This window comes from Eucyclogobius newberryi, unplaced genomic scaffold (assembly GCF_026437365.1).
Source record: "Eucyclogobius newberryi isolate DKJ021-1_F unplaced genomic scaffold, fEucNew1.0.hap1 SCAF_17, whole genome shotgun sequence".
Lineage (NCBI taxonomy): Eukaryota > Metazoa > Chordata > Actinopteri > Gobiiformes > Gobiidae > Eucyclogobius > Eucyclogobius newberryi.
The window spans coordinates 14,643,833-14,671,002 of NW_027315801.1; the positions used below are offsets into that span (position 1 = coordinate 14,643,833).

Below are 27,170 nucleotides of genomic sequence, written 5' to 3' on the forward strand. Positions count from 1 at the left end.
CAATTATCCCTTCTCTTCTGGCTTCAGGTGCAGTTCTAGTTGTGCTCCTCATTTTCAACAGTCTGCACAGGAACAAGCGAAGACTCAGGACATCAGGACGAGTTACAGGTACAACAAGTACACAACTGTTGATTAAAGGAGATACAACATTGTGACAGTGTTACAAGGTTTTTACATGTGCCTGAGGTAGCCATTAGCATCGTGTTAAAGCCCATGTACGAAAGGTTTAGTCAAAAAAAAGAAAACTATTGAAAACGTAAATACATGTGTCCACAAACCTGACTCGTACTTGGCCTGAAGAAGTCTCCACCTGCTTGTTTCCATGGAGATGTTGCTTTGGCTATAATATTCCACGGTATGACATAAAACGTGTCCAACTCTATGAAGAATGTTCAGAAGTAGTTTTAAACTGTCTATTTCCATGGACTCAAGCCGGCGACGTGCGCTTTTATTTTGAAATGTATGAAGTGTCAAATCACAAAAGACAAGTAGTACAAGAACATTCTATACATTTCCTTTACATCAAGCACTGTGTATTTTTCCTGGTAAAGGGTCCACCATCTGTTTGTCTCCGTGGAGATGTATTTGCTTTGCCTGAAAGGTTCGACAGGTAAGATCTGTGGAGAGGAGCCTCCACTCACAGTGAGAAGTCATGTTTTTCAAGGCATCTGTGAAAATAGATGGCGGATCCACCAGAAAAGTTACATAATGCACCTTTATACCATAGAAAGGAGCAGGAGGAGGCTCCTCCAGGCCATGCGAGTCAGGTTTGTGGAGGTGCAAGCTCACTCACTGTCAGGACACACAATCAGAATCACTATTATTTGTAGGGGTGCAGTGGTTGGGGCTCTACATCCCCCTTCTTCTTAAAATAGGAAAAGAAAAGGAAAAAAAAGAAACAAACATGACTTTCATTCATCATAAGGACTAGCAGAAGTGCCACAGTAAGAATAACACACTATACAATCCGTCCTAAATCCCCAGTAAAAACAACATTTACATTTAACTTGTAAATGATATAGTCCCTTCACAACACAAGTGAGCTGAATGTGGCACATGTGTTCATGGTTCATGGTGTGTCTCCTGTACAGAGCCCACACAGAGAAGCAGTAGTATTTCTATTGCTTGTGTGGACGGTTGTCCCAGGTCGGGGCATGGATGTCGGTGAAGAGTCAGGCGCTCCTCCTAAAGTGCCTGCGTCCCTGGGCCCCTGGGAGATGCCCCCGGAGTGTTCCCTGGAGGCGGTCGACTTCTGGCAGAAGGGACACTATGGGCCAATCTGTAAAGGGACACTGAAGAGGCCGGACAGCAGCTCACAGGCCGTGGTGGTCAAGTCTCTCACAGGTACGACAGTGGGATTCAGAATCTCCAACAACAATATCAGAATTGTGTTGTTCTAAACCAGGGGTGGGCAATTATTTTCCTCCGAGGGCCATATTCGGATCCAGGCAAGTAGCGGAGGGCCGACCCGCGATCATTGTGGAAAAAAAAATCAAAACAATTATATATAAAATAAAATATCACTTTTCTGTCAAATATAGGCTATTGAATCTATTATTTAATTCATTCATTATTTTTTCAAATATTACTTGGCATGTTTGGCGGGCCGGATTATAAAGACAAACGGGCCACATGTGGCCCGCGGGCCGTAGTTTGCCCACCCCTGTAATCTAAACTATGGCTAAATGTACAAAATACTTCAACTAATCGAATGCAAGCACTGATTCATGAGTATTTGCTGCTCACTTCTTTAAATTGAGACAATTCTTATTTATTTTACGTAAGGTTTGATTGTAACAGTGACGCAAAGACACATTTCAACTGCATTGGACGATAACGTTTGAATGTATAAAGTGAACAGAAATCATAAGTATATACTACCAATAAACGTGATTTAATTTGGTTTGTCTGAAATAAAGTTGACGTGAGAGAGTTCCAAACACAACTCAAGGCCTAAACCAAAGGCATTTATTTGACCGAATGAACTTTGTCAAACACTGCCAGCATGTGATGTTCAGAGGTAAACCGCTTTCAGTTTAACGCTGATGACGTTCCTTGTGCAGATGGCCCAGACAAACCTGAGTCTGGTGAGTTTGTGGAGCTGGTTTTGTTTCACTCTAGAGTGTGCAGACATCAGAACGTGGTGCAGATGTTGTTCTGTCAAACCTCTCGTCTGCCCCTGTACCTGATCCTGGAGCAGAGCAGCCCCGGCAACCTCCTGCACTTCCTCTGGACCCTCCGGAATGTGAGTCACCCAAACTGCACAATACTATACTTTTGCTTCATGTTTAAAGGCCATATCCAGGGGTCCAGTGGAAGAAAGGGACAACTCATGAGCAGTAATGAATAGATAAATGGTAAACTAAAACGTGTGTTACCTTTAAAGGCTCTAAACCTTGCCAAAGGAAACAATAGATGTACTATACCTTTGGAATGAGGGAAACATATTGGTATAAATGGGACAAATATGCCAAATAAAATAGCACTAGGGGCAGCACTGGGGGCAGCAAGTTTAAATCAACCCACAAGCTCCAATTATTGGGTTACTGAGCGTCCAATCCTATAAACTAAATTTTTGAAGAAATAATACAGATATGAAAGTTCAGAACTAAAAAGAGGGCAGTTCAAAGAGACAAAAGAAGGGTGGCTAACCTGAACGCCACACACTGTAAGCACCAACTAATTAGAAGGCTATAGTTTAATGTGGACGACAACCCAGGCTTACACAGTTTTACGTAGGCTAAACGAGGCCGGGAAGCACGAGCCGGGAGAACACTTTAGTTAGAATGAAAAGATGATTGTTTGTGAAGAAGAAGTGGTTTACTGCAGCTTTTTAAATGAAGCGCGTGCAGCAGGAGACAGAGGACGTTAGACTGGGCAAAGCCGGGGGCACAAACTGGAGGGTTAAAGACATGAATGTTGGTCTCGGTTTAACTGAATAAATCAATGACTGAATTTCGTACAATACTCATAGGGCTGAATTGGTGACTTTGGGGCGATTGTTTGGCGAGGCTGGGGTGCTTGGGTCGATTGCACAGCTTTCAGACAGCGGGGGAGGTTAGCGGGGTCAAGGCGGTAGCTCAGGTGAACTTTGAACCTCCTGTAAAAGGTTCAGGTCACAATGGGCTGCCAGCAGATGCAAGGGCCCATGCCACACATTCACCATCTCAAATGTGTTATTATTCCTCTCAGAACAATCTGACCCTGGACGATCCATCGCAGGACTTCACGGAAAAGTCTGTGTTTGTGGTGGCAAAGCAGGTGGCAGCAGCTCTGGTGAGTCTGAGAATGCAGAATGTGAAGAGGTAATTATCTCAGGTGGGCAGAGGTGGACAGAGGTGGACAGAGGTGGACAGAGGTGAGCAGAGGTGAGCAGAGGTGGGCAGAGGTGGGGAGTGGTCGGCAGAGGTCAGCAGAGGTGAGCAGAGGTCGGCAGAGGTTGGCAGAGGTCAGCAGAGGTGGGGAGAGGTGGGCAGAGTTGGACAGAGGTAAGCAGAGGTGGGCAGAGGTCAGCAGAGGTGGGGAGAGGTGGGCAGAGTTGGACAGAGGTAAGCATAGGTGGGCAGAGGTCAGCAGAGGTGGGGAGTGGTCGGCAGAGGTGGGCAGAGGTCAGCAGAGGTGAGCAGAGGTCGGCAGAGGTGAGCAGAGGTCGGCAGAGGTTGGCAGAGGTGGGGAGTGGTCGGCAGAGGTCAGCAGAGGTGGGGAGTGGTCGGCAGAGGTGGGCAGAGGTCAGCAGAGGTGAGCAGAGGTCGGCAGAGGTGAGCAGAGGTCGGCAGAGGTTGGCAGAGGTGGGGAGTGGTCGGCAGAGGTGGGCAGAGGTCAGCAGAGGTGAGCAGAGGTGAGCAGAGGTCAGCAGAGGTGGGGAGAGGTGGGCAGAGGTCGGCAGAGGTGAGCAGAGGTGGGGAGTGGTGGGCAGAGGTGGGCAGAGGTCAGCAGAGGTGAGCAGAGGTGAGCAGAGGTGAGCAGAGGTCAGCAGAGGTGGGGAGAGGTGGGCAGAGGTCAGCAGAGGTGAGCAGAGGTGGGGAGTGGTGGGCAGAGGTGGGCAGAGGTCAGCAGAGGTGAGCAGAGGTGAGCAGAGGTCAGCAGAGGTGGGGAGAGGTGGGCAGAGGTCGGCAGAGGTGGGCAGAGGTCAGCAGAGGTGAGCAGAGGTGGGGAGTGGTGGGCAGAGGTCAGCAGAGGTCGGCAGAGGTCAGCAGAGGTGTGCAGAGGTCAGCAGAGGTGGGGAGAGGTGGGCAGAGGTCAGCAGAGGTGGGGAGAGTTCAGCAGAGGTGAGCAGAGGTGGACAGAAGTGTGCAGAGGTGGGCAGAAGTGAGCAGAGGTGGGCAGAGGTCAGCAGAGGTGGGGAGAGGTGGGCAGAGGTCGGCAGAGGTGGGCAGAGGTCAGCAGAGGTGAGCAGAGGTGGGGAGTGGTGGGCAGAGGTCAGCAGAGGTCGGCAGAGGTCAGCAGAGGTGTGCAGAGGTCAGCAGAGGTGGGGAGAGGTGGGCAGAGGTCAGCAGAGGTGGGCAGAGGTCAGCTGAAGTGAGCAGAGGTGGGCAGAGGTCAGCAGAAGTGAGCAGAGGTGGGCAGAGGTCAGCAGAGGTCAGCAGAGTAGCCAGAAAAATGCGAATAATATCAAATTCAATTCCATTTACTTTTTGCAGCACCCAAAATCACAACTGCAGTTTCCTCGAAGGGCGATTATTTTGACACTATTCAAGTAAAAGTAGCGATCCAAGAGTTTACTTAAGTAAGAGTAAAAGCACTATTCAAGCAAGACTAAGTGCAGCATTACCTGTCTGGACCTGTCTGTCACCTGATACATCATTTGAATTTCTTGTAATTGGAGAGAAACACTTGAATAACTATGAAGTAAACAGAAACATAAATACTAATTCATATTGAGTTTTAGTTACAGTAATTGTAACTTAGTAGGCCTATACACACCTCTGCAAGCTGAGTTTCCCCATGATTGTCGTGAGAAATATCATAAGGTGAAATCACAAATGTTGAACTTCATTTCTAAAATAGACTAGACTCTATATTACAACATAACTCTGCATTTGAACTACACACAGTACATTCTGGCTGCTCCTCATTGTATTACATATTATTGGGTGCAATGTTTCTAGTGTTTCTAAACTATTCTTATATAGAATGTTTGATTTGGACGTCCTCGGTCAGGGAGTATTTGTGTTGACCGGTTACATTCCGCCCGCCCTCTCCCTGCAGGATTACCTGATGTCCAAGCACAGGCTGGTCCATGGAGACGTCGCGGCCCGAAACATCCTCCTCGGACCGGGCCTCTCAGCGCGCGTGTCGGGGCTGGGCGGGGCCTTCAGGGCGCGGAGGGCGGAGTTAGCGGTGACGAGCAGAACGACACAAGCGCCGCTAAAATGGCAAGCCCCGGAGAGGGTCATGATGCAGCTCAGCACTGACCAAAGTGATGTGTAAGGCTCAAATGTGCTTATCTAAGGACTCTAACTGTGCATCATTTAGGATCAGGAGTGTGAGGACACTGCGCCCTCTGCTGGTAAAGGTGGGGAGTGAAGCATGTTGAAATGAATAGATAGAGGCATGGCTATTGTCAATTTGATGCTAATTGATGGATACGGCAAACTGAGAGCAATTTACGTTTGAAAATAATCAAGTTTAGAATTATAAAGTCATATTTTGACTCTTCAATTCATATTTGGTTTGGGTTTTATTCCAGTTAAATCCTGATATAAACCTGGATTAGTCCTGTTCTAGTCCCAGTTTAGTCCTGATATAAACTTGGATTAGTCCTGTTCTAGTCCCAGTTTAGACCTGATATAAACTTGGATTAGTCCTGTTCTAGTCCCAGTTTAGTCCTGATATAAACTTGGATTAGTCCTGTTCTAGTCCCAGTTTAGTCCTGATATAAACTTGGATTAGTCCTGTTCTAGTCCCAGTTTAGTCCTGATATAAACTTGGATTAGTCCTGTTCTAGTCCCAGTTTAGTCCTGATATAAACTTGGATTAGTCCTGTTCTAGTCCCAGTTTAGACCTGATATAAATTTGGATTAGTCCTGTTCTAGTCCCAGTTTAGTCCCGATATAAACTTGGATTAGTCCTGTTCTAGTCCCAGTTTAGACCTGATATAAACTTGGATTAGTCCTGTTCTAGTCCCAGTTTAGTCTTGATATAAACTTGGATTAGTCCTGTTCTAGTCCCAGTTTAGACCTGATATAAACTTGGATTAGTCCTGTTCTAGTCCCAGTTTAGTCTTGATATAAACTTGGATTAGTCCTGTTCTAGTCCCAGTTTAGACCTGATATAAACTTGGATTAGTCCTGTTCTAGTCCCAGTTTAGACCTGATATAAACGTGGATTATTCCTGTTCTAGTCCCAGTTTAGACCTGATATAAACTTGGATTAGTCCTGTTCTAGTCCCAGTTTAGTCCTGATATAAACTTGGATTAGTCCTGTTCTAGTCCCAGTTTAGACCTGATATAAACTTGGATTAGTCCTGTTCTAGTCCCAGTTTAGTCCCGATATAAACTTGGATTATTCTTGTTCTAGTCCCAGTTTAGTCCTAATATAAACTTGGATTAGTCCTGTTCTAGTCCCAGTTTAGTCCTGATATAAACTTGGATTAGTCCTGTTCTAGTCCCAGTTTAGACCTGATATAAACTTGGATTAGTCCTGTTCTAGTCCCAGTTTAGACCTGATATAAACTTGGATTAGTCCTGTTCTAGTCCCAGTTTAGTCCTGATATAAACTTGGATTAGTCCTGTTCTAGTCCCAGTTTAGTCCTGATATAAACTTGGATTATTCCTGTTCTAGTCCCAGTTTAGTTTTTTGATGTGCTGAGTGTCATTATCTCATTTTAAATTTTACTTTCACAATACTTTGGATGGCATGATGACGCAGCGGTTGGCGCTTTCACCTAATAGCACGAAGGTTTGCATGTTCTCTCCATGACGTTTGCTCCGGTTTCCTCCATCACTAATGTAGAATCAGCTCCTCTCTCTGGAGCCAGGACTCTCCAGAAATCGCTGCTAAGTCTCAGTGGGACATTTGTGGCTAAATAAAAGTCAATAATCAGTCACTTTTACTTGAATCTTGCACAAACTGCACTGGACATTGATTTGTTCTTTCTCTTCTGGTTTTGCTTGCAGATGGTCCTTTGGAATCTTACTGTATGAAATGGTCACATTAGGTAAGACACTGAAGTAAAGGTTAGAGAAATTAACACCAGTTACATGACCTTGGCCTGTATATACATTTGGATTATAATAGCAGACAATTGAAGAGTTCATTTTTCAACTATATTGTTATTAATGAAGATGAATTCAAAAAGAAAAACAACTTTGTGTACCCTTTCAAACATTGTATACCGTTTTATTATTTTTATTCTGGTTCATGATTTGTATTGTATTGTACAGTTTTATTTATAATGTAAAGCAGTTGGTTTTATTGCAAGATGTACAGCAATTTGGAAATAGACTTTGTTTGTACAATTCGCCATAGAAATTGGAAAGTTGATTGGGTGATAATGCCCCGTTTCTCCAGGGTCTCCTCCATATCCTGAACTGGAGCCTGCGTCTGTGCTGCCTAAACTGCAGAAGTCTTATCGGATGAAGAGGCCAAACAACTGCGGAGCGTCTCTGTAAGTGCGCCAAGGCAAACCACAGAGTTATGACAATATAGAGCTTCTTTTTTAATGTCGGGATGGGAGACTATTGGCCAAAGAGTGCTATTGCAAATGCACTGCAGATTCATTACGAACTACAGAAACCATTGACTTTACCTCTTAACATACATGGAATATTAGCTGTAAAGAGCCTATAAAAATGCCAAACATGAATCACAAACTATACTAATATTTAAGAGAAAAGTACAACACAAAATACCAACTTTTTCACATCATGTTTTATTCATTTGAATGGAACGCGCATTGATGATGTAAATAAACTGGATTTACCGTTTTCTGACACCATTTCTTTTTCTACTTGAGTCATATTTAGTTTAATGCAACGATACACTTTTGGTTACCTCGTTCCACGGTGAGTAAGTATTTTAAGCTTCACAATATTACATTTCAAACATTTGCTCATCTTACCCCTTTCCTTTAGAAATGTTTGTCATTTTTTGGATCTATTGTTTTGAAATACCAGAATTTGTGCATTATTTAAGTATAAATTTTAATTTGAAAGCTTTCTCAGTTCGATTACAATAAATTTTACATCCAAACAGTTTTGCCTTGTACTTTATTCTCACTTACATCATTATTTGGGACAATACCCTAACTAATGATGTAAATACACTGGCTTTAGCACAGAGATGATTTTTTCTCACTATTTATTCTTATAAACGTATGATTTTTACATTTCCCTGAACCTTCCATTGTTACAATTCTGATTTGTTCATGTTTTTTCTCGACATACCGTCTGGCTTATGTGCAGGTATGACTTAATGAAATACTGCTGGATGTGGAGCTTTAAGGACCGACCGTCTTTCCCCGCCATCATCAAACTGCTGGACTCGTCTCTGTACCTGGCCTCCACGCGACCCATCTGTGTCCCAAATGCTGTGGACAAAACCCAATACCGCACCGTCGCAGGGATCACTACTTCATTCTTTTGAAATAAAATAAACTATTAAATGCATTAAGCTGTCGTGACTTTTATTGTCAAAATGTACAAACTTAAAATGCACACGTCTGATTCCTCCACATGTGAGCGCAGGGTCCAGAGTCAAGCGTTTTGAGTTGCTCGGAGCGTGCAAACATTACTGCGACTTCAAAAGAAAAACTCAACAGTCACACGGGAAGAAGCAGCAGGTAGTATTCCACAAACATCTTTAAAGCTCTGCTATGTCACTTTTCTGGAGCAGCTTGTCATGGATGGTTTTGCTTTGCCTGGACATTTGTGTTATTTCTTTATTAGGCGAGAGTTTTTTAATAAGTTGTTTCGCGAGCCCGCCTGCGTCAAAAACGGAGATTCCAAAAAAAAAATGAAAATGTATTTTTCCTGTTTTCGCGGATTTCCCGACGTTTTTTTGGCCAAAACCTCATAAAAATAAAAATGTATTCCGCACCAGCATCTCCAACCGCCGACCATTTCTGCACGACCCAGAGTTCGTCCGAACGTCAGAGCTTTATCAAAGCGACTTGTTTGGTCACGGGATGATTCATTTTGTGAGAAGCTGTCGGTCTGGGACTACTTTCTGTCTGATCACTGAGTTCCACCTTCCATTAAACAGTTAGTTTATCACATTGAAGGTATTTTTGTACATCGCAGTATAATAAGAGTTATTTTCAATGTCTTGCATTGATAACTATAATTATGTAGATAATGTAGAGAGGTGGTTATAGGGCCTATATTCTAAGAATCCAATAAAATTATTTAGAATAAAATTTTATTTTTAAATTCAACTCCGACTTTTGGATGGTAGAGATGTGATTTGATAAATGGGAAAATAAAATTTTATTTTTGTTTTTATTCCGTCCTCCCCTTTTTAAAATGCCAAGGAAAATCCGTGAAACAACAAATTTAAAAACTCTCGCCTTACAAACACCTTGAAAAACATGCATTCTTACTGTGGGCAGGCTCCTCTCTCCACAGATCTGAGCTGTAACTTGCTCTGGGGGCATTACCTGCTTGTCTCCAAGGAAATCGAAAAGTTTAGTGCCATTAAGTGGTACATTTTGGGCAAAGCAATAAAATCTGAATGAACGAGTAGAAAGGTTACATGGTGCACCTTTAAACCTATAATTTATACATTCACTGGTCAGTCACAGTGTTGCAAATAGGCACCAAAATTGACTGTAGCACAATGCCTTGAAAAATAGGAATGATCTTTTGCAGATGAATGAGGATCACACTGACAAGACAAGAAGAAACAAAATTGAGAAAATGAGTCTTTACAGAGTCTGCAGTATCAAACCAAACCACTAGATGGCAACCAATTCAAACATACAGTAAAACGGCCTTATTCCTCTTAGTGTGTTTGGAAATGCTTCACCAATCCATCCATAAATGGTTGAGCAGCTTTTATGTAGATTTACAATGTAATGCCTCTTAAAACAGAGGCAAACATACACAACGATCTAATATAAACACTTAGAAATTGACAATTTAAAACACTGTCTCAAGTCTCTACAAACTTCTACAATATTGTAGTAATGCGGAAGTCTAAAGGCTGAAACGCAAGAGGCGGTTTCTGTTACCAAGTAAAAATAATAATAATTTGAAGTCAAGAAATATCCATTTTATATTCAAAATACTTGGGACAAGAATGGTCCAAAAAGCTGCTCTGAAACAGCTGTCTTTTTTATAATATTAATAATTTCTAATGAAATAAATATCCAAACACAACTCTTCTCGTTCTTCAATTCAAAAAAAAAAAAAAAAACGAGACGAATGAGGAAATGGAATCAAACTGAGGGAAAGAGTTGATTATTTGTGTTATGTTATCCTTGGTTTTATATTGAATGGAAATATGCTTTTGATTCCGTTTTGGGCTTATTAGAGAAATTCTACTTAATTAACTACTTTATACAATGTCTTCTTTATGTAACATGTCTATGCAAGTAAAAGGAGATGAGGAATAGTACTGCTCACTCCCTTTTCTACACGGATCTATGTTTGGCATCTTCAAAATAAATTGGAACCAAGTAAAACAATATTAATCCTATTGTTACTATCTCGCTATAATAAAACCAAGCACATACGTTTAGCAGTTATTTAACCTGTCTTTCACCCCTCTCCTTGTCCTCATGTGTGAAATTAATGTTAATTGAGGGAATGAGCTCCGCCCGCTGGGACAGTCGGGGGCAGCAGAGCGTAGGTGTAAAACCTCAGTTCTTTTGAATGATTCTCAGCAGCGTTGCTCCTCACACTTTGCAGCTCCAGAGTGAAGTGGGGAACAGGATGTAGGAGACGGACCAGAGCAGGTAGTACACGCAGGCTGGAGGAAACGCCGAGCAGAACACCATCACCACGCCTGCAAAATCAGACAACTCTTCAGGTTTCTTTTGCATGTCTAAAGCAGGAAACGAATAAGATTTCTAGAGATTGGGATTGTACCACAAAACTTAACATTCATTTCAAAAATATTGGGACTCTTAAGTGTGAAATACTGCATGCTTACAAGTAGAGTTTGTTTCTTTTGCTTACATTTTTTACTATTGCATCTTTATGGACATTTGTCATGTCAACGTTTTAAATGTTTGATCCTGAGCTCCATTTCCATTGTCAGTGAACAAAAGAATTTCCAAACTGCTTTAGCCATTTGATGCAAACATGTAAAATGTAAAGATAAGAGGAAAACCCATGCTCGTCCTCTTTTCCTCTGTTGAAATTAGTCTCTGGTGCTGTTTTGGTTGTTTCTGATGGCTCTTGTCTTTATACGTCTCCTGTGAAACACCTACCATTGAAATAAAGAACAATGTACTGCACTAAAGACTTTGTGTGTGCACTACTACTACAACGAGTACTACAACTACTGCTACAACTACTACTACTACGAGTACTACAACTACAGCGCGACTAAGAGAATATGAAATGGCTTTACCTCCTGCAAAGACGGCTTTCTTCCAGGCCTGAGACTCCAGAACGCGGTCGTGTGGGTAGAAGGATTGGCTGATCATGAACAGGATCATGAGCACGGCGATCACTCTGAGCAGCACCAGGTTTCCCCCCGCGAGCAGAGATGCACTAGCCAAGATTGCAGAGGGGTAGGTACAAGGAAGACCCCGGTACATGAATGGGATTCCTACAGGGGACGAAGAAATATGGGTCTCTCTTTAATTTCATTTTCTCTGATTTCCCCGCTGAGGACCATTTTACCAGGGGCCAGAGCCAATTCACGGGAGGCACAAAATCCAGGGGGTTTTCTATCAGGAAGATTTCAACCAAACACATGCCTTCTGGTTGATTATAGCACCTGAATACAAATCTGCTTCTCTTGGTCGAGCAAAAAATATCAAAAGCTCATATTAGCATTTAGTATGTACTATATTAGTATTTTCGAAAATGCAAGTTCATATAAAGTCTGTATAGAGTTTACACAATGGCCATACACGTGTCCAAACAGGACAATAAATACATCTAAATGAATACGAGTCAATTTAGTTATTTTCACTGTAGACTGGTTACAATTGAGAACGGCTTTCCCATTGAAAAACAGAGCCAGTGCCACGCCGCCTCAGACTGGCTCAAACTGGCTCAGGTTCAGACAGAACACGGTCAGGCCTGGTCTGGATGGACTTTTAGGGCCTGATCTAACCTGTAATCTAGATGTCATTTTAAATTTACCACTAGTGAAGAAGCAGAGGCGGGAAAACACTGACAGGACGTAGCACATGCACAAGACGTTGTCCACGAGCGCCGGGGTCCTCAGGAGTAAAGACGTGGCGATGCCGAAGGTGGTGAAGTCTGCGAAGTCATCCAGCTTGGCTCCTGTAAAAAAAACAAAGAAATTAGACGAATCCATTTGCAAATAAAGACTCATTTGGAGGGCTTGACATTACATCACCAGCCTCACTGTAATTATGTCTTAGCGTGTGGCATGGGGACAGCGTTTTTCCACAAAATATTTTTTATTTAAATGTAAAACACCACAAACAATAAAATGCCCTCTTAGAAAAAACATAATTCTACTTCACAAAAGATCTTTGGCAAAACAAAAGGCCTCAGCCAAGCCATGTTTCTCCTGTGCATAAGTTCCCAGTGAGAGGGCAGATGTATCCATCAGGGGCTGGATAAGAGCTATTTCAATACACATGCCATCTCGAGCTTCCCTGAAAACATTTCCATCTAGAGCCCTCTTTGAGGACTTGAAGATGAACATACCTCTTCCTTCTAAATCCAGGTTTAATAAAAAGGTAAAATGTTTTCAGCTCAATAAAAAAGGCAGACTAGATATAGACACTGCACTAGAATACACAGGAGTGCATGGCAAGTTTGTCAAAATGGGACAGTTCATCTGACCCATGTATGGGTCAGATGAACTATGTTTACCTCTGCATAAAAAGACAACTCGGCCTCCAGCAAATGAGCAGCGTCTTTTTGGGCTTGATCATAACTATCAGTTGTAAATGGTCCTATGTTGTTAAGAAGGTGAATCCCAGCAGTAAGCAGAACCCATCTTTGTGTTCAATCTGCAACTTGAATTTGACATATAGATATGAACTCTGAGGGACTGTGTCGGGATGGTTTGCAGTAATTAGCCTCTTGATTTCAGCAGGTACTAAAAATATCTTAAGATCAGAGATGCGAGTCACCTGGAGAGCTTTAGCACCCACATGATTTAAATTAGCAGTGGACGCCATATTGACACAGATGTTATAGCCATGCCCAAACAAACATGGCAGCTTATCATGACTGCTCACAAGTTCAAACTAACCAAGAGGACTGAAACATGCCCATGAGTGACGTACTGAACTGTTAATCTGAGGTAAAAGAAGAATCCTCTGAATTAGAGAAAAACGTGCAACTGTAGTATTTTTGACACCCTTTATGGTCCGATTCCAGACCCTTCTGCATTCGAACAGAATGTTAAAAGGACTGGCTGGTCAGGCAGCTGTTCCTCTACATTCAGAACAGGACAGGAATATTACCATTATACCTTGATCAGCTGCCATTGGCAGAATGTTATTCCTGAATAGTGACAGTCATGTTTGTGTTTCATTTGGTTTAGTGTTTCAGGTTCTAGCCTGACTGTGTGGCATGTGAGCATATGCAAAATGTTCCAGTGTAAATTTCAGTGTCAGCCCAAAGGGATTCTACAAACAACATTCTCCTCTGCCAGGTCGCTTTATGCCCGTTTCAGCCCATGAGGATGAGGTCACTCAGGCCAAACCAATGAGACAAATTCCACAACCAGGGTCAACAATTTGAGCAATTTCAAACATGCACAGGACCAAAGACCACGGGATAATATAGACAATTGAAGTGTGATCCTGTGGAATGAGGTGCTTAATCAGAAAGCGATTGTTCATGTGACAAAATACATAGGGGCACAACAAGATTTACCTGCAAAGCCGTGCAAAAATCAACAACACCGAAACAAAGGAACTGAAATGTGCAGTCAGAGGTTTTGTCCATGCACCTGTGTGCTATTTTAGGTACCTGCATACATCACAGTTTATTCTCTAAACTATTATCCTTTATTTTAACATACTCAATATGCCTGAGAAAAGGGGGCCCAACTGGGCCTCAGCCTAATTTCCGATGGCATCCAAATGAATTTTCCCAGATTAACATGCTGCAGTACTTCAAACTCAAATTCAAACATTACGGTGTCCTTAAAGATGCACTATGACTGTGCTCAAATAATAATGGATATTAATACAATAGAGGGAAAAAAACAGTCCTGGTAAATTGAAGAAAGTTGATATTCCAGGAAAACCAATAAGATTTCCATGGATGAAAAGCAGGTGGAAGACCATTCACCAGAGAAGTAACAGAATGAATCTTTTAAAAGGTTCCAAAGTGGAATAAAAAAGGTGTGGTATGATTTATTCACCATTAGTCTATGGCCTCAGTTTAGTCTACGTTCAATATGCAGCCCGTTATGACACAAAGTGTTGTTAGTATATTATGCTCCCAAGTTTGTAATTGACGCTCTCGCTTTTGTAAGTCAGGATCACAAAAAGTGTATGTGCAGGTGCATCATCTGATCAGCAGCAGAGCGTCTGGAGCATCTGGTCTGAAGTGTGGTTAGGCTGAGCAAAAATAATGTCTGTTTGCCGTAACCCGACTCGCTGTGAAACTAGCTAGACTGAAAAAAAAAAAAATCAGCATTTTGTTGAAAAAACGTCAAAATGTTTTATTTTTCAATTATTTCGCCGACTCACCGACCGGTCTTTCCTAGACCGCTGTGTCGAATATTTGTATCACGTTGGTAAACCTATCTTTCATCCCAAAGGTCTGAAAACGCACTGCGCTACACATGTGCGTCCTCTAGTTAAGTCCTCCACATGCGTCAACAACAAAACAGACCATGCTTAGGTGACTTCATATTGCCTTTTGCAGATTGGTTTGCCTCCGTCGGCGCGACTGACCCATCTATAGTACATGTCACCCTCTGTCAGGGTGTGAAATTTGACTCACGCAAATGCATTCTGGGATTGAAACACGCCAGCAGCGTCATCACAACAAACATGGCGGCGCCCGTGTCCCCCGCATGTTCCCCCCGCTCGCCTTCGCTACCAAAATAAAGGATAGCGGCGTACAAAAGGTCGATTGAAATAGCTTAAAATTGTGAGATTTAGTCTCCCGATCGGGTTGATAGAGACGTTTTCCGTCATTGACGGTTGAAGCATGACCCCTGGACTGTTGAAGCCCGACCCCTGGACTGTTGAAGCCCGACCCCTGGACTGTTGAAGCCCGACCCCTGGACTGTTGAGGCCCGACCCCTGGACTGTTGAGGCCCGACCCCTGGACTGTTGAGGCCCGACCCCTGGACTGTTGAGGCCCGACCCCTGGACTGTTGAGGCCCGACCCCTGGACTGTTGAGGCCCGACCCCTGGACTGTTGAGGCCCGACCCCTGGACTGTTGAGGCCCGACCCCTGGTGGTCACTCAGATCAAAATTTTGTCATTTTTTTTGACTCGAAGTAAAAAAAATAAGAATTTGCCCACCGACTGTCCCACTTGAAAAATGTTGACTCGGGTTACAGCAAACAGACAATTTATTTGGGGTAGCCTTAACTTGAATCCTTTTATTTAGGCTACATAAGTTAAAATGACTGAAGTGATGATCACTGAAGCCTGTTTATATCCAACTGTTTGTAACTCTGTTAAAATGTTCGAAATAAAACATAAGCAGCAAACAAACACATGAAGGTCCAGCACAAGTGTTAGAAACAGATGTTAATGGTTTGCAGCCCTGACCTGCTAAAGAGCAGCGTGTAGACAAACAGTTTGTCCAGTGGTCACTGATGTGCCGCTCTCCGCTTTGGAGACCCATTTGGAAACAATGGGAAAATTACGCACAATGATTTGTTCCTTTTGTTGTACATAATAAAAATAGAAAGTCAACACAAAAGCCTGAGCCCTGAAGCACACTCACCCAGAGCTGAGCAGGCGTCGAATCTCCGGGCAACAGCTCCATCTGCCAAATCCAACATGTAGCCAATCAGCACCAGCCAACAGGCCGCGTGATGGTACCTGGGAATAACACATGCAGTGTGGGTATTTGATTTAGTAGGCTGAACGATTTTGAGAGAAAAATATCTATATCGATATTGGAAATATAGGCGATCAGTTTAGCAAGTTAAGGAGCATAAATATGAACTGGACTGCACCCGTCACTTTAATGATCCATGTAAATAACACGTCCTATCCACTGTTTTGCACTGCCAGTATTACACTCTGATCTCTTTGTACATATATTTAAAATCACTTTTATTCTACATATCTTATTTTAGTTTATACTTTCTACTATTATCATTTTCAAAAATAGTTCATAGTTTGTGAATTGTTCACCGACAATGACAATAAAACTGATTCTGATTTCCCTCTTACAGGCTGGGAGGCTTTTTGAGGTCCACCCTTCTCCACCTCAGATCTGTCATGTACCCTATTAGCATTTGACTAGTTTGATTTCCGCCAAGATTTTAAGAGGCTGCTGTACACCAAGGGGAGATTGTATCGCAGACCCACATTCACATTTAAAATAGAGTTTCTTTCATAAAAGTTAAATAGAGGATTTTTGGCGACCAATCAGAGTCACATTTCCTCGTGGCGTGGACAGCCGAGTAGTTCTCCCACATGTCAATTATTCCCATGCAGCCTCGTTCCCAGTATAGAGGTCATTCACGTGACGTCACACGACCGCTCCCCCCCAGGCTCCCCCCCAGGCTCCCCCCCAGGCTCCCCCCCAGGCTCCCCCCCAGGCTCCCCCCCAGGCTCCTCCAGGAACAGGAGGGTGGGGGGGTGAGTTTGCGCATGCGCATTTAAAAAAAAAAAAATGGGACTAACACTTGCTGATTTCACAAATCGGTGAAAAATCCTCCATTCAACCTTTAACAAAAAGGTTCACTTACTTGTGAAGATGTACAACAAATTATATACCAGAATATGAGCGCCTTCTGTGTTGATACAGTCTTTTGCGAAATGGTTTTTGGTCTTGCCATTATAATTCCTATTGCCGCCATCTTCACTGAACTGAAAAGAATACACTACATTACTCTAGGACAGGGGTGTCCAAACTTTTTTTCACAGAGGGCCGCATTTTGAAACTTGGGCCAAAGACAACCCAAAATTGTTGAATTTGTTGAATGGCAAAGTGAATCATTGGACATTTAGCATTTGACATGTTTCGATGGGCCTCCACACCTTTAACAAGATTTGGAACATTCTTATTAGGTTGGTCAAAGTGCATGAATTTTTCAATTTTTACAGGTCTGAGGGCCGCATTTGGCCCCCGGGCAAAGTTTGGACATGCCTGCTCTAGGAAGTATGAGAGGCGGTTTTGGCTTGAATGACTCCCTGGCTTGACAGATTCCAAAAATGAATAGCTTTTTACAATATGGACAATGCTCCACAAATATGAGGTCAAGCTTCATAAAACAAAAACTGAGAAAGCTTCCATACAGTAGAGCGTGCGACGGCATGTATGGGCTGAATATGAATGGTGCGTGTCTAAAATATACATAATTTAAATGTGACTAATGTGACTGTGCAATAATGTGGACTGTGCAGTGCAATAATGTGAATCATGGAATGTGAGATTTCTGCAATAATGTGGATGATTCAGAAGAATGTGTAGACTGTGTAATGTATTTTTGTATATGTGGCATATAGTTGTTCTGTTATTGGATCCCGCTAACCGGTACAACTGCAGTGACTTCCCTACACAGAGCCTAGAGCTTGATATTCGCTGCGAGCCATGGCACAGTATGTGGTCTTATGACTTTAAATTCCCAATGTGACATACACTTATCTTAAACTGCAGTTATCAGGTTTTATATGCAAGACCCCATTGAGCAAGTACAGTATATTTTGTTGTTTGCAAAGGAAACGCTTATATTACTTATATAATTGCAGCCATTGCAAATTGCAAACTACAATCAGTAGGAATGTTATTTCTATTTAATTACATGAACAGAACATTAACAGGGTAAATGCAGGTGACTCACCCGTTCAGGCTGCTGAGGATGGAGGCCATGCCCATCACCATGTTGGCTACGGACAAGGCGTTAGCCGCATTCTTCCGGGCAAACTCTTTGAGGTGCAGTCCAGGACAGTCACTCAGGAGCAGCTTCTTTGTGCAGTAAAACATACCTGAGGAACACAAAAGCAGGGGTAGTTAGCCTGATTGTATTTCTCTGCGGAATATGGATTCTTCGCTCTCAGATGTGTTTGAGAGCAACAGGGCACTTACCATGGCTGACTGAGGAGGAAGGTCAGTTGTAATTTAGAATTTAGAGGCGCAAAATGTAACTTTTCTGGTGGTGCGTCCGCCAAATGCTTGTCTCCATGGAGAGGTTAGTACTTTGCCTGGAATGTTCCACAATATGGCATTAAACTTGTCTATTTGGAATTAATTCAACTACAGGTGCTTTTATTCAAATACCTTAAAACATGCATTCTTATTGCGTTAATTTATACAACAACAAAAGTGTATGTTAAAACATGCATTCTTACTGTGAGCGGGCTAGCCTCTCCACGGATATGTAACTTGGCCTGGTGGCACCACCTGCCTGTGGCCATGAAAATATATAAGTTCATGAAAACAAGCAGGTGGCAGAAGATCTGTAGGTCTATAAACCTAAACATCCAAGTTTGTATTATAGCATATTATGTAGTGGTTGTAATCTATTCCAAAAGTAAATAAGGCAGAGCCGTTCAACAAGCCGTGCATTTAATCATCAAAGAACATAGACGACATGAGTCAATCTACAAGTGCAATACATTAAGAATTGGTCACATGGAGATAAATACACAACGGTTTGTTTTAGCTTTTGGATTTTGCATACTTTAACAATTATATGTAACATTCTTGGGTTGAAGCAACAAATGCTAAAGATGCTTTCAATAAATAAAATTGCATACAATTGTGTCAGATATTAAAAAAATGGTTCCCTCAATAAATAAATTATCTGTTGGTATTGTTGGAGTGTTTGACTCAGTTCTACTGGGAGTAGAAAATATTGGTGCCTGGGTACCCTGAGTACACCTATTGACACTATATTCAGTTCAATCTTAAAATGCAGAAAATGCATACATTTGCTACTTCATGCAAAAGTGCAGGGTTCTAATCACAAAACCATAACACATGCTTGTTCCAGCGTTATCAATGAGAGATCAATAAGGGATCATCTCAAAATGGGTTGAAGCTGAAAAGACGTAATATTTTTCGTCTTGGGGAATCTACGCACAGTCCGGAAGAAGGACCAACACAAACCCTGCATGAGGTTTCAGCCATCACAGAAGACACAGAGACAAAAGCGCGTGTTCTGCTTCTGTCATTCTGACAGCACGTCTAAGGTCTAAACGCAGGCAATTGACAATTACAGGTTTTGATAAACATTAGTTTCTCACTCTCTCATCCTCTTGAGACTATCTCAATGTGGTCATCTCACAGTTTCGGTTGAATGGGATGTGCCGTAGGGCCCGTGGACCATGTGGATTGAGTAAACAAACATGCGCAACAGGTGATATTATTTGGAGAGTTCATAACTTCTAAAAATAAACTTACCAAAGGATGTTCAGGGATGTTCACTAGAGGTGAGCAGGGTCTATCAAGCTACTATCGTTTTATCAACGCGTAAATTTTTATGTGAAGCCAGACAAAGTCTTTTTGGGGGGGGGGGGGTTCAACCCATTTTGAGATGATCCCTAAGTCACTTCACTCAAACCTAAGCACTTAGACAAAAGGCAGCTGTACAAAAGATCTTTAGTAAATAATCATGCTATGGTTGTCATTCTGTAAATTGTTCTGTTATATCTGCATTCATGACAACACTTTGCATGTAAACATAATTTCATCAGTGCAGTTTTAGTTATGTAAATCTGCAGTGATAAAGGCTGTGTGTGGTCTGACAAAGCACCGCCTCTGCTCCAAAGACAACAGTAGATTTGAATCAAACTAACTGACCAACAGATTATGAACCGGGAATGACTGGCACATTTTGAACGATTGAAACCACTTCCTAACATCTCCATGGAAGAAGGTGGTGAACCCCCACCAGAAAAGTTCCAAAGTGCACCTTTAACCTGCATCAGGATTATCATAGTCAGACTTCAGTTGTGTTGTTGAGAGGAAAACTTTAGCCATTCAAGCATCCTCTTGTGCCAGAAACCACTTCAGAGTCAGCCAATGTGCCAAAAGTAACACTTCACAAATGACCACCAAAGGATATACCAAATCAGAATGCGGTTTATTGCCATTGCCAATGAGCAGGTTTCAGAAACAATGACCTTGCGTTGGCATTAAAGGTGCAACATACAATTAATAATAATAGTAGCAAAAGATATCAAAAAGGGTATGCATAGAAATTTTACAAATAAAATAGACTAGAATAGAGGTCTGAATATCTACACAATTTACAGTTGATCAGAATAGTGCAAAAAATGAGCAGTGCAATGAATGGTTCTTGGTTTGAATAAAAGTGGCAGGTGTTAAGCGTTCATGAGTCCAATGGGAGGTTCTGGTCCGAAAGGACCGTAGCCTCCTGCTGGAGGGGAGTGGCTCAAATAGTCCATGTCCAGGGTGAGAAGGGTCAGCTGTGATCTGACCTGCTCGTCCTCGAGTCCTGGAGATGTACAGGTCCTGCAGACCTTCTCAGCAGAGCGCACAATGCGCTGTAGTCTCCGTTTGTCCCTAGCGGTGGCTCCAGCATACCACACAGTGATGGAGGTGAAGATGGACTCAATGATGGCCATGTAAAACTGCACCATCATTTGCTCTGGCAGCTTGGCTTTCCTCAATAGGAAGTACATCCTCTGCTGGGCCTTCTTGAGGAGGGAGCTGATGGTGGGCTCCCACTTGAGGTTCTGGGTGATGGTGGTGCTGAGGAAGCAGAAGGAATCTACAGTGGTGATGGGAGAGTCTGTGGCAAAAATGTGGACTATACCGACCACATTATCTGTGATATTTAGATCAATGGGATTTACGATTCTGACATATGCTGTAAAACACGGGATACCTGATTAGACAATTTAAAACAAGATGGTACTTGTTGAAAGCAAAGAAATTGCTCATAATGCTCTCTTGTTGCCCACAATATAATATCTGCCATGTCATCATTCCAGCACCTGATGAAGATTCCACAGTCAATCCATGTCCAGAGCCTTGCCCTGACCCCAGCCACAGGTTTAAGCAAGCCTTGAGCAAAGATTGCAAATCAACATTTAGGTCTTCACAGAGGGTTCTCGTGGATGGAATACCAAACCTCACCAACTTTGTATTGACTGCCATAGAGCCCGCAGGCAAAAGACAGTCGACAGCCTGCTATGGAGTTAGAGCTGATCTCACAGATTTCATAGGCTCAATCTAGAGCCAGCCCTGGCCAATTTTGTAGGTGTCAGCACCGCGCTCTCAGGAGAGAGGGTAGTCACTCCAAACCCTCACTCGTCAGACTCTAGCACCAATTGTTTCTAAGGGTGAATGGAGAGACCACCCCTCAGTTGACAAGCAGGTTAAATCAAGTGGCAGCACCAGAAACCGAGGCTCGGCCACTGAGGCGAAGATATCCGTCATTGCGAAAAGTGGCGCACAATCAGACCTTTGCTTCAGGATGAGTTTCTGGCCTGCAGATTTCGTGTGACGACTCTCGTGTGCACCCAAATCTCAATCTATCGGCTGCCAGCCGTGGTGTAGGGACATCCTGCTGCTCCACTTTCCATCTGGTAACTGCTGAGGAGGACCCAGGGACAGGCAGGGTCCTGTCACTCCTGACACCCCAAACATGTTCTCATATGTCCGACAGCAGTTGCTGCGTGAATCGGGTTGCCATCTTACCACCTTCATGCCCTTCGGCCACTGGCACTAAACCAGGGCACCACAAGGCTTCTCATTTTCAGGGGATGCTACAACCACCATTTTGATGCAGTCCTCTCAGACTACAAGAAAGGGTCCGTCGGCACCACTATAGTTGCGTTCCCACTTGACCAGTTTAGTCCGGACTAAACTGATCCGGCTCAGTTGGCGGCCATCTTTAAAAACAGATCAATTGACTGCGTTCACACTCAGGAACGAGACTGGGGCCGATTCGGCAATTACACTCTGCCGCCTAACTGACTGTTAGAGAGCGATGTTTACCACTGCATATGTAGGCACTATATTGTTGTGCGCAAGGTTAGGTGCAATTTAAATAATAAAGGCGGAGCCTCCTGTTATTCTTCTCTCTCCGAAACAGAGCGGCTGAGCAGCGTGGCTACAGAACGTGGAAGACACTCATGTCTCCTGTCTGTATTGCCAACTTGGTGGACTACTTGTATTATTCTGTAAAGTTGTCTACACAACCAGAAGGCACGGGTGAGAGTTTCCGTGCACATGCAGAGCAACCCGCAGCAGTAGACTCAACACGGGCACTCAATTGCCAGTCTTGCTCCTGGCTGGTCCCACTCGCTCCGGAGCAAAACCGGGGCCGATCTCGCTTCTCGGCCGGGGCTAGTGCAGCAGCTCTAAAATCCGGCAATTTCACCATTGGGAACAAGTTGGAGGAAACTCATCCAGGGCGGCCACGGACTAAAACGCAAGTGGGAACACTTGCTGCCCACCAAGGGCTTTTGGAGATGGAGTGACCTGCTTGTACCATACTCTACTGGCCTGTCGAAGGAAATTTCAGACCACTAGGAATAACTTCTCAACGGCGCAAATTATCCCTCTTCGGGCTTTGTTTTCTTTCAAAATTCTCAAACCCAATAATTACTTCCAACTCCTGGGCCACTTTTTTCACACAGGATTAAAGCACTTAAAGATGGGCTGCAACGTCTGTTAATAAGTAGAAAACAGCTTTCATTTTTTTCCACAATGAAGTCTGGACGGTTAGTTTTAACCAATGACAAAAAAACATCAAAAGTTCATTCTGCCAAACCCGAGAACGCGCCATAGCAACCGCCTTGGTAACATGCTGTAGCCGACCCTCGTCGTTCATGTGCTAAACCGAGCGGAATTTTACGTTTTATAAGACAAATCTTGCTGTTATCTGCAATGACACGGAGATGTGTAGCGATGCACTGCTCTCAAGAGGGAAGCGGGCTCTTTGAGTGGCCCAAACGGAAGAGTAGAGGACGTCTTTGGACACCATTTGTCCGGACTAAGAGAATGCTTTGGAATCCCAAATCGGCGATGTGTGGCAAGTCTGGTCCAATGCTATGCTACCAACATTTTCCTAAACAGACAGACAGTTTCCTAAACTTCGTGAAATATCAACTTGGATATTCAAAAAAGTAAGTTGCAAGACATCTTCACATCAAGGCAGTTGTCTGTGCGTCTGACTGACGCCATGTGCATGATGGCATGTTGTTGTAGCAAGAGTTCTCACTTTATGTATATTACTGGTTATAATAATTATACCAGGACGTTGAATGGATCTCTCCTCCAGCGCAGCGGACTCACAACAGGCTCTTTAGCGTCCTCTTCCCGCGCTTTCCCCGCTTTCTTACCGCGCTGCCTGGAATACTTTACTTTTCGTCCGCGACTTTGGGATTTACCTCGCGCCTCGTCCGCGGCGTCTATTGATTCTAGCGGCGGTGAAAGGTGACGGTGCCGGTTTAGATGCGCATTCTAGCTCCGACCCGAGATGATTCCGGCACCACGGCGAGCGCGGACTCCATCATCCACATCGGTGAGCAGCACGGGCACTTAGGCACGGGCACACTAGATAATGCTACTTTCGGACTATTGAACTTGTGGAGTGGAACCATTTGACTAGTAATTTGCAGTTTCGAACTAATACAGTAAGGAACCTAGTCAACATTGTATTTCACATAATTTAATGCGAAATATTCCAGTTTAACACGCACCATTCAGAAAGTCTGTCGATGTCCAGTCGCCATCTCGTTCTCGTCTCCTCATCATCATTCTCATCAGCTCTATTTTCATTGTCCGACGAGGCGTCAGGCTCAAATATATGAGGCAGCAGTTGCTGGACCTTCAGCAACTGGATGCTGTTCGTCATCCGTTAAAATCCGCTCACTTGACGATGATTCATTTGTATCTTAGTCGCTATCGCTGTCCACTTCAGTGTAAATATACTCCGTGTTGGCTAGACAATGTCCCGGAGTGACGTCACATTTCCGGGTTAGGTGAAGGCAAAAAGACAGAAGCAAAAGAGCTTAATTCTTTTAAATAATAGTTTATTTTTTTATCAATAGTATCTGAATATATTAAGACTTTGACAACGACGACTTGAAAGCATAATTACAAATAACTTTGCAGCCCATCTTTAATAATTAAAAGTAAGCAAACAGAAATAACTGCTGTAATTTGATTATTTTTACAAAGCATGTCACTTGGACAGATGTGATATGGGCGTGGCCACAGTGCACACGTCTGATGTTGCTCAGTGGTCCAAGGGGCCACACAGGGTGTTTGCTCAGACACATGAAGAATTAAATGGAACATTGACCACAAGGTTTCCTATCATCAGGGGATGGCTACAACTACCATTTTAATGCCATCCTCTCAGACTACAAGAGCAAAGAACAATGTGGTTAGGGTTATCCACTATTACACGGACTTAAAACAACACTGGTGGAGGACCATTGGAGATATATGGCATGAAGAGACGTACCTGTCCCCGCCCTGACTGGTCCAGGCATGGTATTGGTTACTTCCTGCTCCAAAAGCATAGTAGCTGCACCTCTGGTACACCGGACTGTTGCCTGGGAGGATGGAGGATCCCCCTTGCTGGTTCACATTTCCTGTCAACGGCGGAACAGCGCAATGCAGCCATTAAAAAGGAGAGGCCCTGGCCGTGGCCTGGGCTCTTGCGCAAACAAGATACTTCACACAAGGATGCAACCTTATTGTGGTTACCAACCATAAGCCTCTGGTGAAGACCTTCAGCGACCGTACAGTAGACAAGGTAACGAATGCTTGTCTGTTCAGAGTCAAGCAGCACACCCTCGGGTTGGGTGGGGGTTCTGAGTTCCATAGCGGGCACTGATCTAGGTGGCCTGCTTTGTCATCTTCACACGTTCTCTTTGGCGTTCCGGAGGAACTATCCAACAATGGCGGTCCATAGTTCACCACGAGCCACACAGAGGACTTTCTTCATGTCAAACGTCACCTGTCCTCTGTCAGTGTTTCGTCAACAAACTGGAGACATTCTTGAACCCATATGTTTGACCGCACCAGGCATGAGCGGCAAAGGAGGATGCTCTCTGGACCCGGATGTCCCATACCACTGAGTCTCTTTGTCCACATAAATGGGACAGGTCAGAGGTGATTGTGAAGTCACTAGGTCATGATCAGTATCTGATTAAGGTGGAATCGGCGGTTCCTCTGTACCTTCACAATAGCCACCCCTTACGCCTGACAGCAGCCGGCTGCACTGTTGCCACCACCACCCCGAACCTGTCCATACAGGCCCAGTGTTGGTTTGACAAGCAGCTGATGGACCCCGCAACATGGCTTCGAACACCTACCTGCTGGTGCCCGGTGATGGGGATGCTTCTGGCCAAGGTGACACTGTTACTGCGGACATTGCCCCGGCCACACAACTCCTGGTGTTTCGGTCACCGCCTTTGTTGCCCCAAGCCCCTCCGCTGGGATGCATGATGAACCATGCATCTAAATGTGAGACTGACCGTTGGATAGGGGACTGAGTCCATCAACCAATTCCAGTTTATATGTTTGCAAACTGGGGGGATGCAGAGTTTACTACTGACCACTAAGGGTCACTGGGGGCTAGGTTCTTATTAGGCTCAATGAGAAGTTGGCAATATTGGTTTGGACAGAGACATTGGGTGTTTCTCAAAGCAAAGGTACCTTGTCTCCAAGGTAAGTGCCCTGCCTCAGCCTAAAAAGACGGCTCATGAGGCTTCAGAGGGAACTAGCAGCAGGGCCATGCTCACACTAATAGACAAAAAAAAAAATCACACATATGGAGGTCGTCACATATTCAGGGGGGGTCAAATATTCTTGGGGGCACATAATGCTGTGGTGGGGTCTTTCCGAGGACAGGGACTTATTTAAATTTAATATTTTTTCTAGAGGGGGTCTTATAAAAATACAAATACACATTAGTATGTATGTTTTAATCTATCTTAAATTTCAAATATTAAGAAGCAATACAGTTCCATGCTATTATTTTTTACCTTCTAAAATGATCATGGTGCATTATGGGTAAGATCCACCAGTTCAAGGCAATGAACGCTACACTAAATTATCTTGGGGAAATAGCCACATGCTAACCGAACGGAGGACACATTCCCCAGGAGGACATTGGAACAGGACTTGGTTGGCAGGGTCTATATAAATAAATAAAATAAATAAAAAATATATAACATTTTGTAAAAGTTACCAGCTTTAACTTCAGTTGCCATCTTTGAATCTTTACAGGGCTTTTTCATCTGTTTCATTAAACATATGGCCTGATATCGAGCGTATTTCTTCAGAAACTAAATTAAATCTATCAAATGTAAATTGTCTATGGAAAACAGCACAAGGTTTCCCTAAATATGTCACTCATTAGATGTGCCTGAATGATTCTTAATAAATATACTATACATTATAATTCCCTAGACCAATAAACATGCAAACTACAGCAAGTAATCTTGAGTAGGAAAAGAGAATAAACAAATGCCTACCAGTAGAGGGAGTCAGCAGGATCATGGTCATCTTTGAAAAGCAGTGGCAAAACCTGCAAATGTAAAAAGAATCAAGAAAGAACTGCAAATGTTCGGGGTAATACATCTAAATACAACTGCATCTTGGCTAATTTGAGTACTTTCCCCGTTTGTATTACTTGTTTCAATCCTTACTATACATATGGGGAGACTTGGGTAAGCTGAGACTCCAATCTTGAACAGTATACAGTTTCGAAGGCATAATACAGGTTGTGGCCACGTGATCACAACATTCTACAATGCCCAAAGTTAAAGTAGAGCTGGAGGTCAGTTTTCTATGGCAGATTGTGCTGTTCCAACTGCCAGATTGTAGGTTTATGGTTCATATTTCTGTAACTAGTGGACCTATTTACATTAAACACAAAGTTTTCTCTGCAAGTCTTCTCTGTAAGTGTAAATTAACAAACTGAAGCAT

General features: G+C 43.3%; 2 protein-coding genes across 3 annotated transcripts; one reads left to right on the forward strand and one right to left on the reverse strand.

Annotated features, from left to right (window-relative positions):
- LOC140362961 (tyrosine-protein kinase STYK1) lies at positions 1-8,609 on the forward strand. Its single transcript, XM_072449258.1, has 8 exons — positions 1-108; positions 1,147-1,344; positions 2,064-2,245; positions 3,193-3,276; positions 5,209-5,426; positions 7,119-7,159; positions 7,513-7,609; positions 8,406-8,609. Exons 2-8 carry the CDS (start codon positions 1,155-1,157, stop codon positions 8,584-8,586), a joined length of 993 nt encoding a protein of 330 aa, XP_072305359.1. The 5' UTR covers positions 1-108; positions 1,147-1,154; the 3' UTR covers positions 8,587-8,609.
- On the reverse strand, positions 8,610-26,785 carry tmem269 (transmembrane protein 269). Of its 2 annotated transcripts, XM_072449260.1 has the most exons (7): positions 18,599-18,616; positions 18,336-18,451; positions 18,091-18,235; positions 16,020-16,117; positions 12,261-12,404; positions 11,518-11,718; positions 8,610-10,947 (listed from the first exon to the last, which is right to left on the reverse strand). In XM_072449260.1, exons 3-7 carry the CDS (start codon positions 18,231-18,233, stop codon positions 10,838-10,840), a joined length of 696 nt encoding a protein of 231 aa, XP_072305361.1. In that variant the 5' UTR covers positions 18,234-18,235; positions 18,336-18,451; positions 18,599-18,616; the 3' UTR covers positions 8,610-10,837. The 2 variants fall into 2 exon arrangements, with proteins under 2 accessions (XP_072305361.1, XP_072305360.1); XM_072449259.1 differs by lacking the exons at positions 18,336-18,451; positions 18,599-18,616 and adding an exon at positions 26,717-26,785.
- Positions 26,786-27,170: the final 385 nt, after the last annotated feature.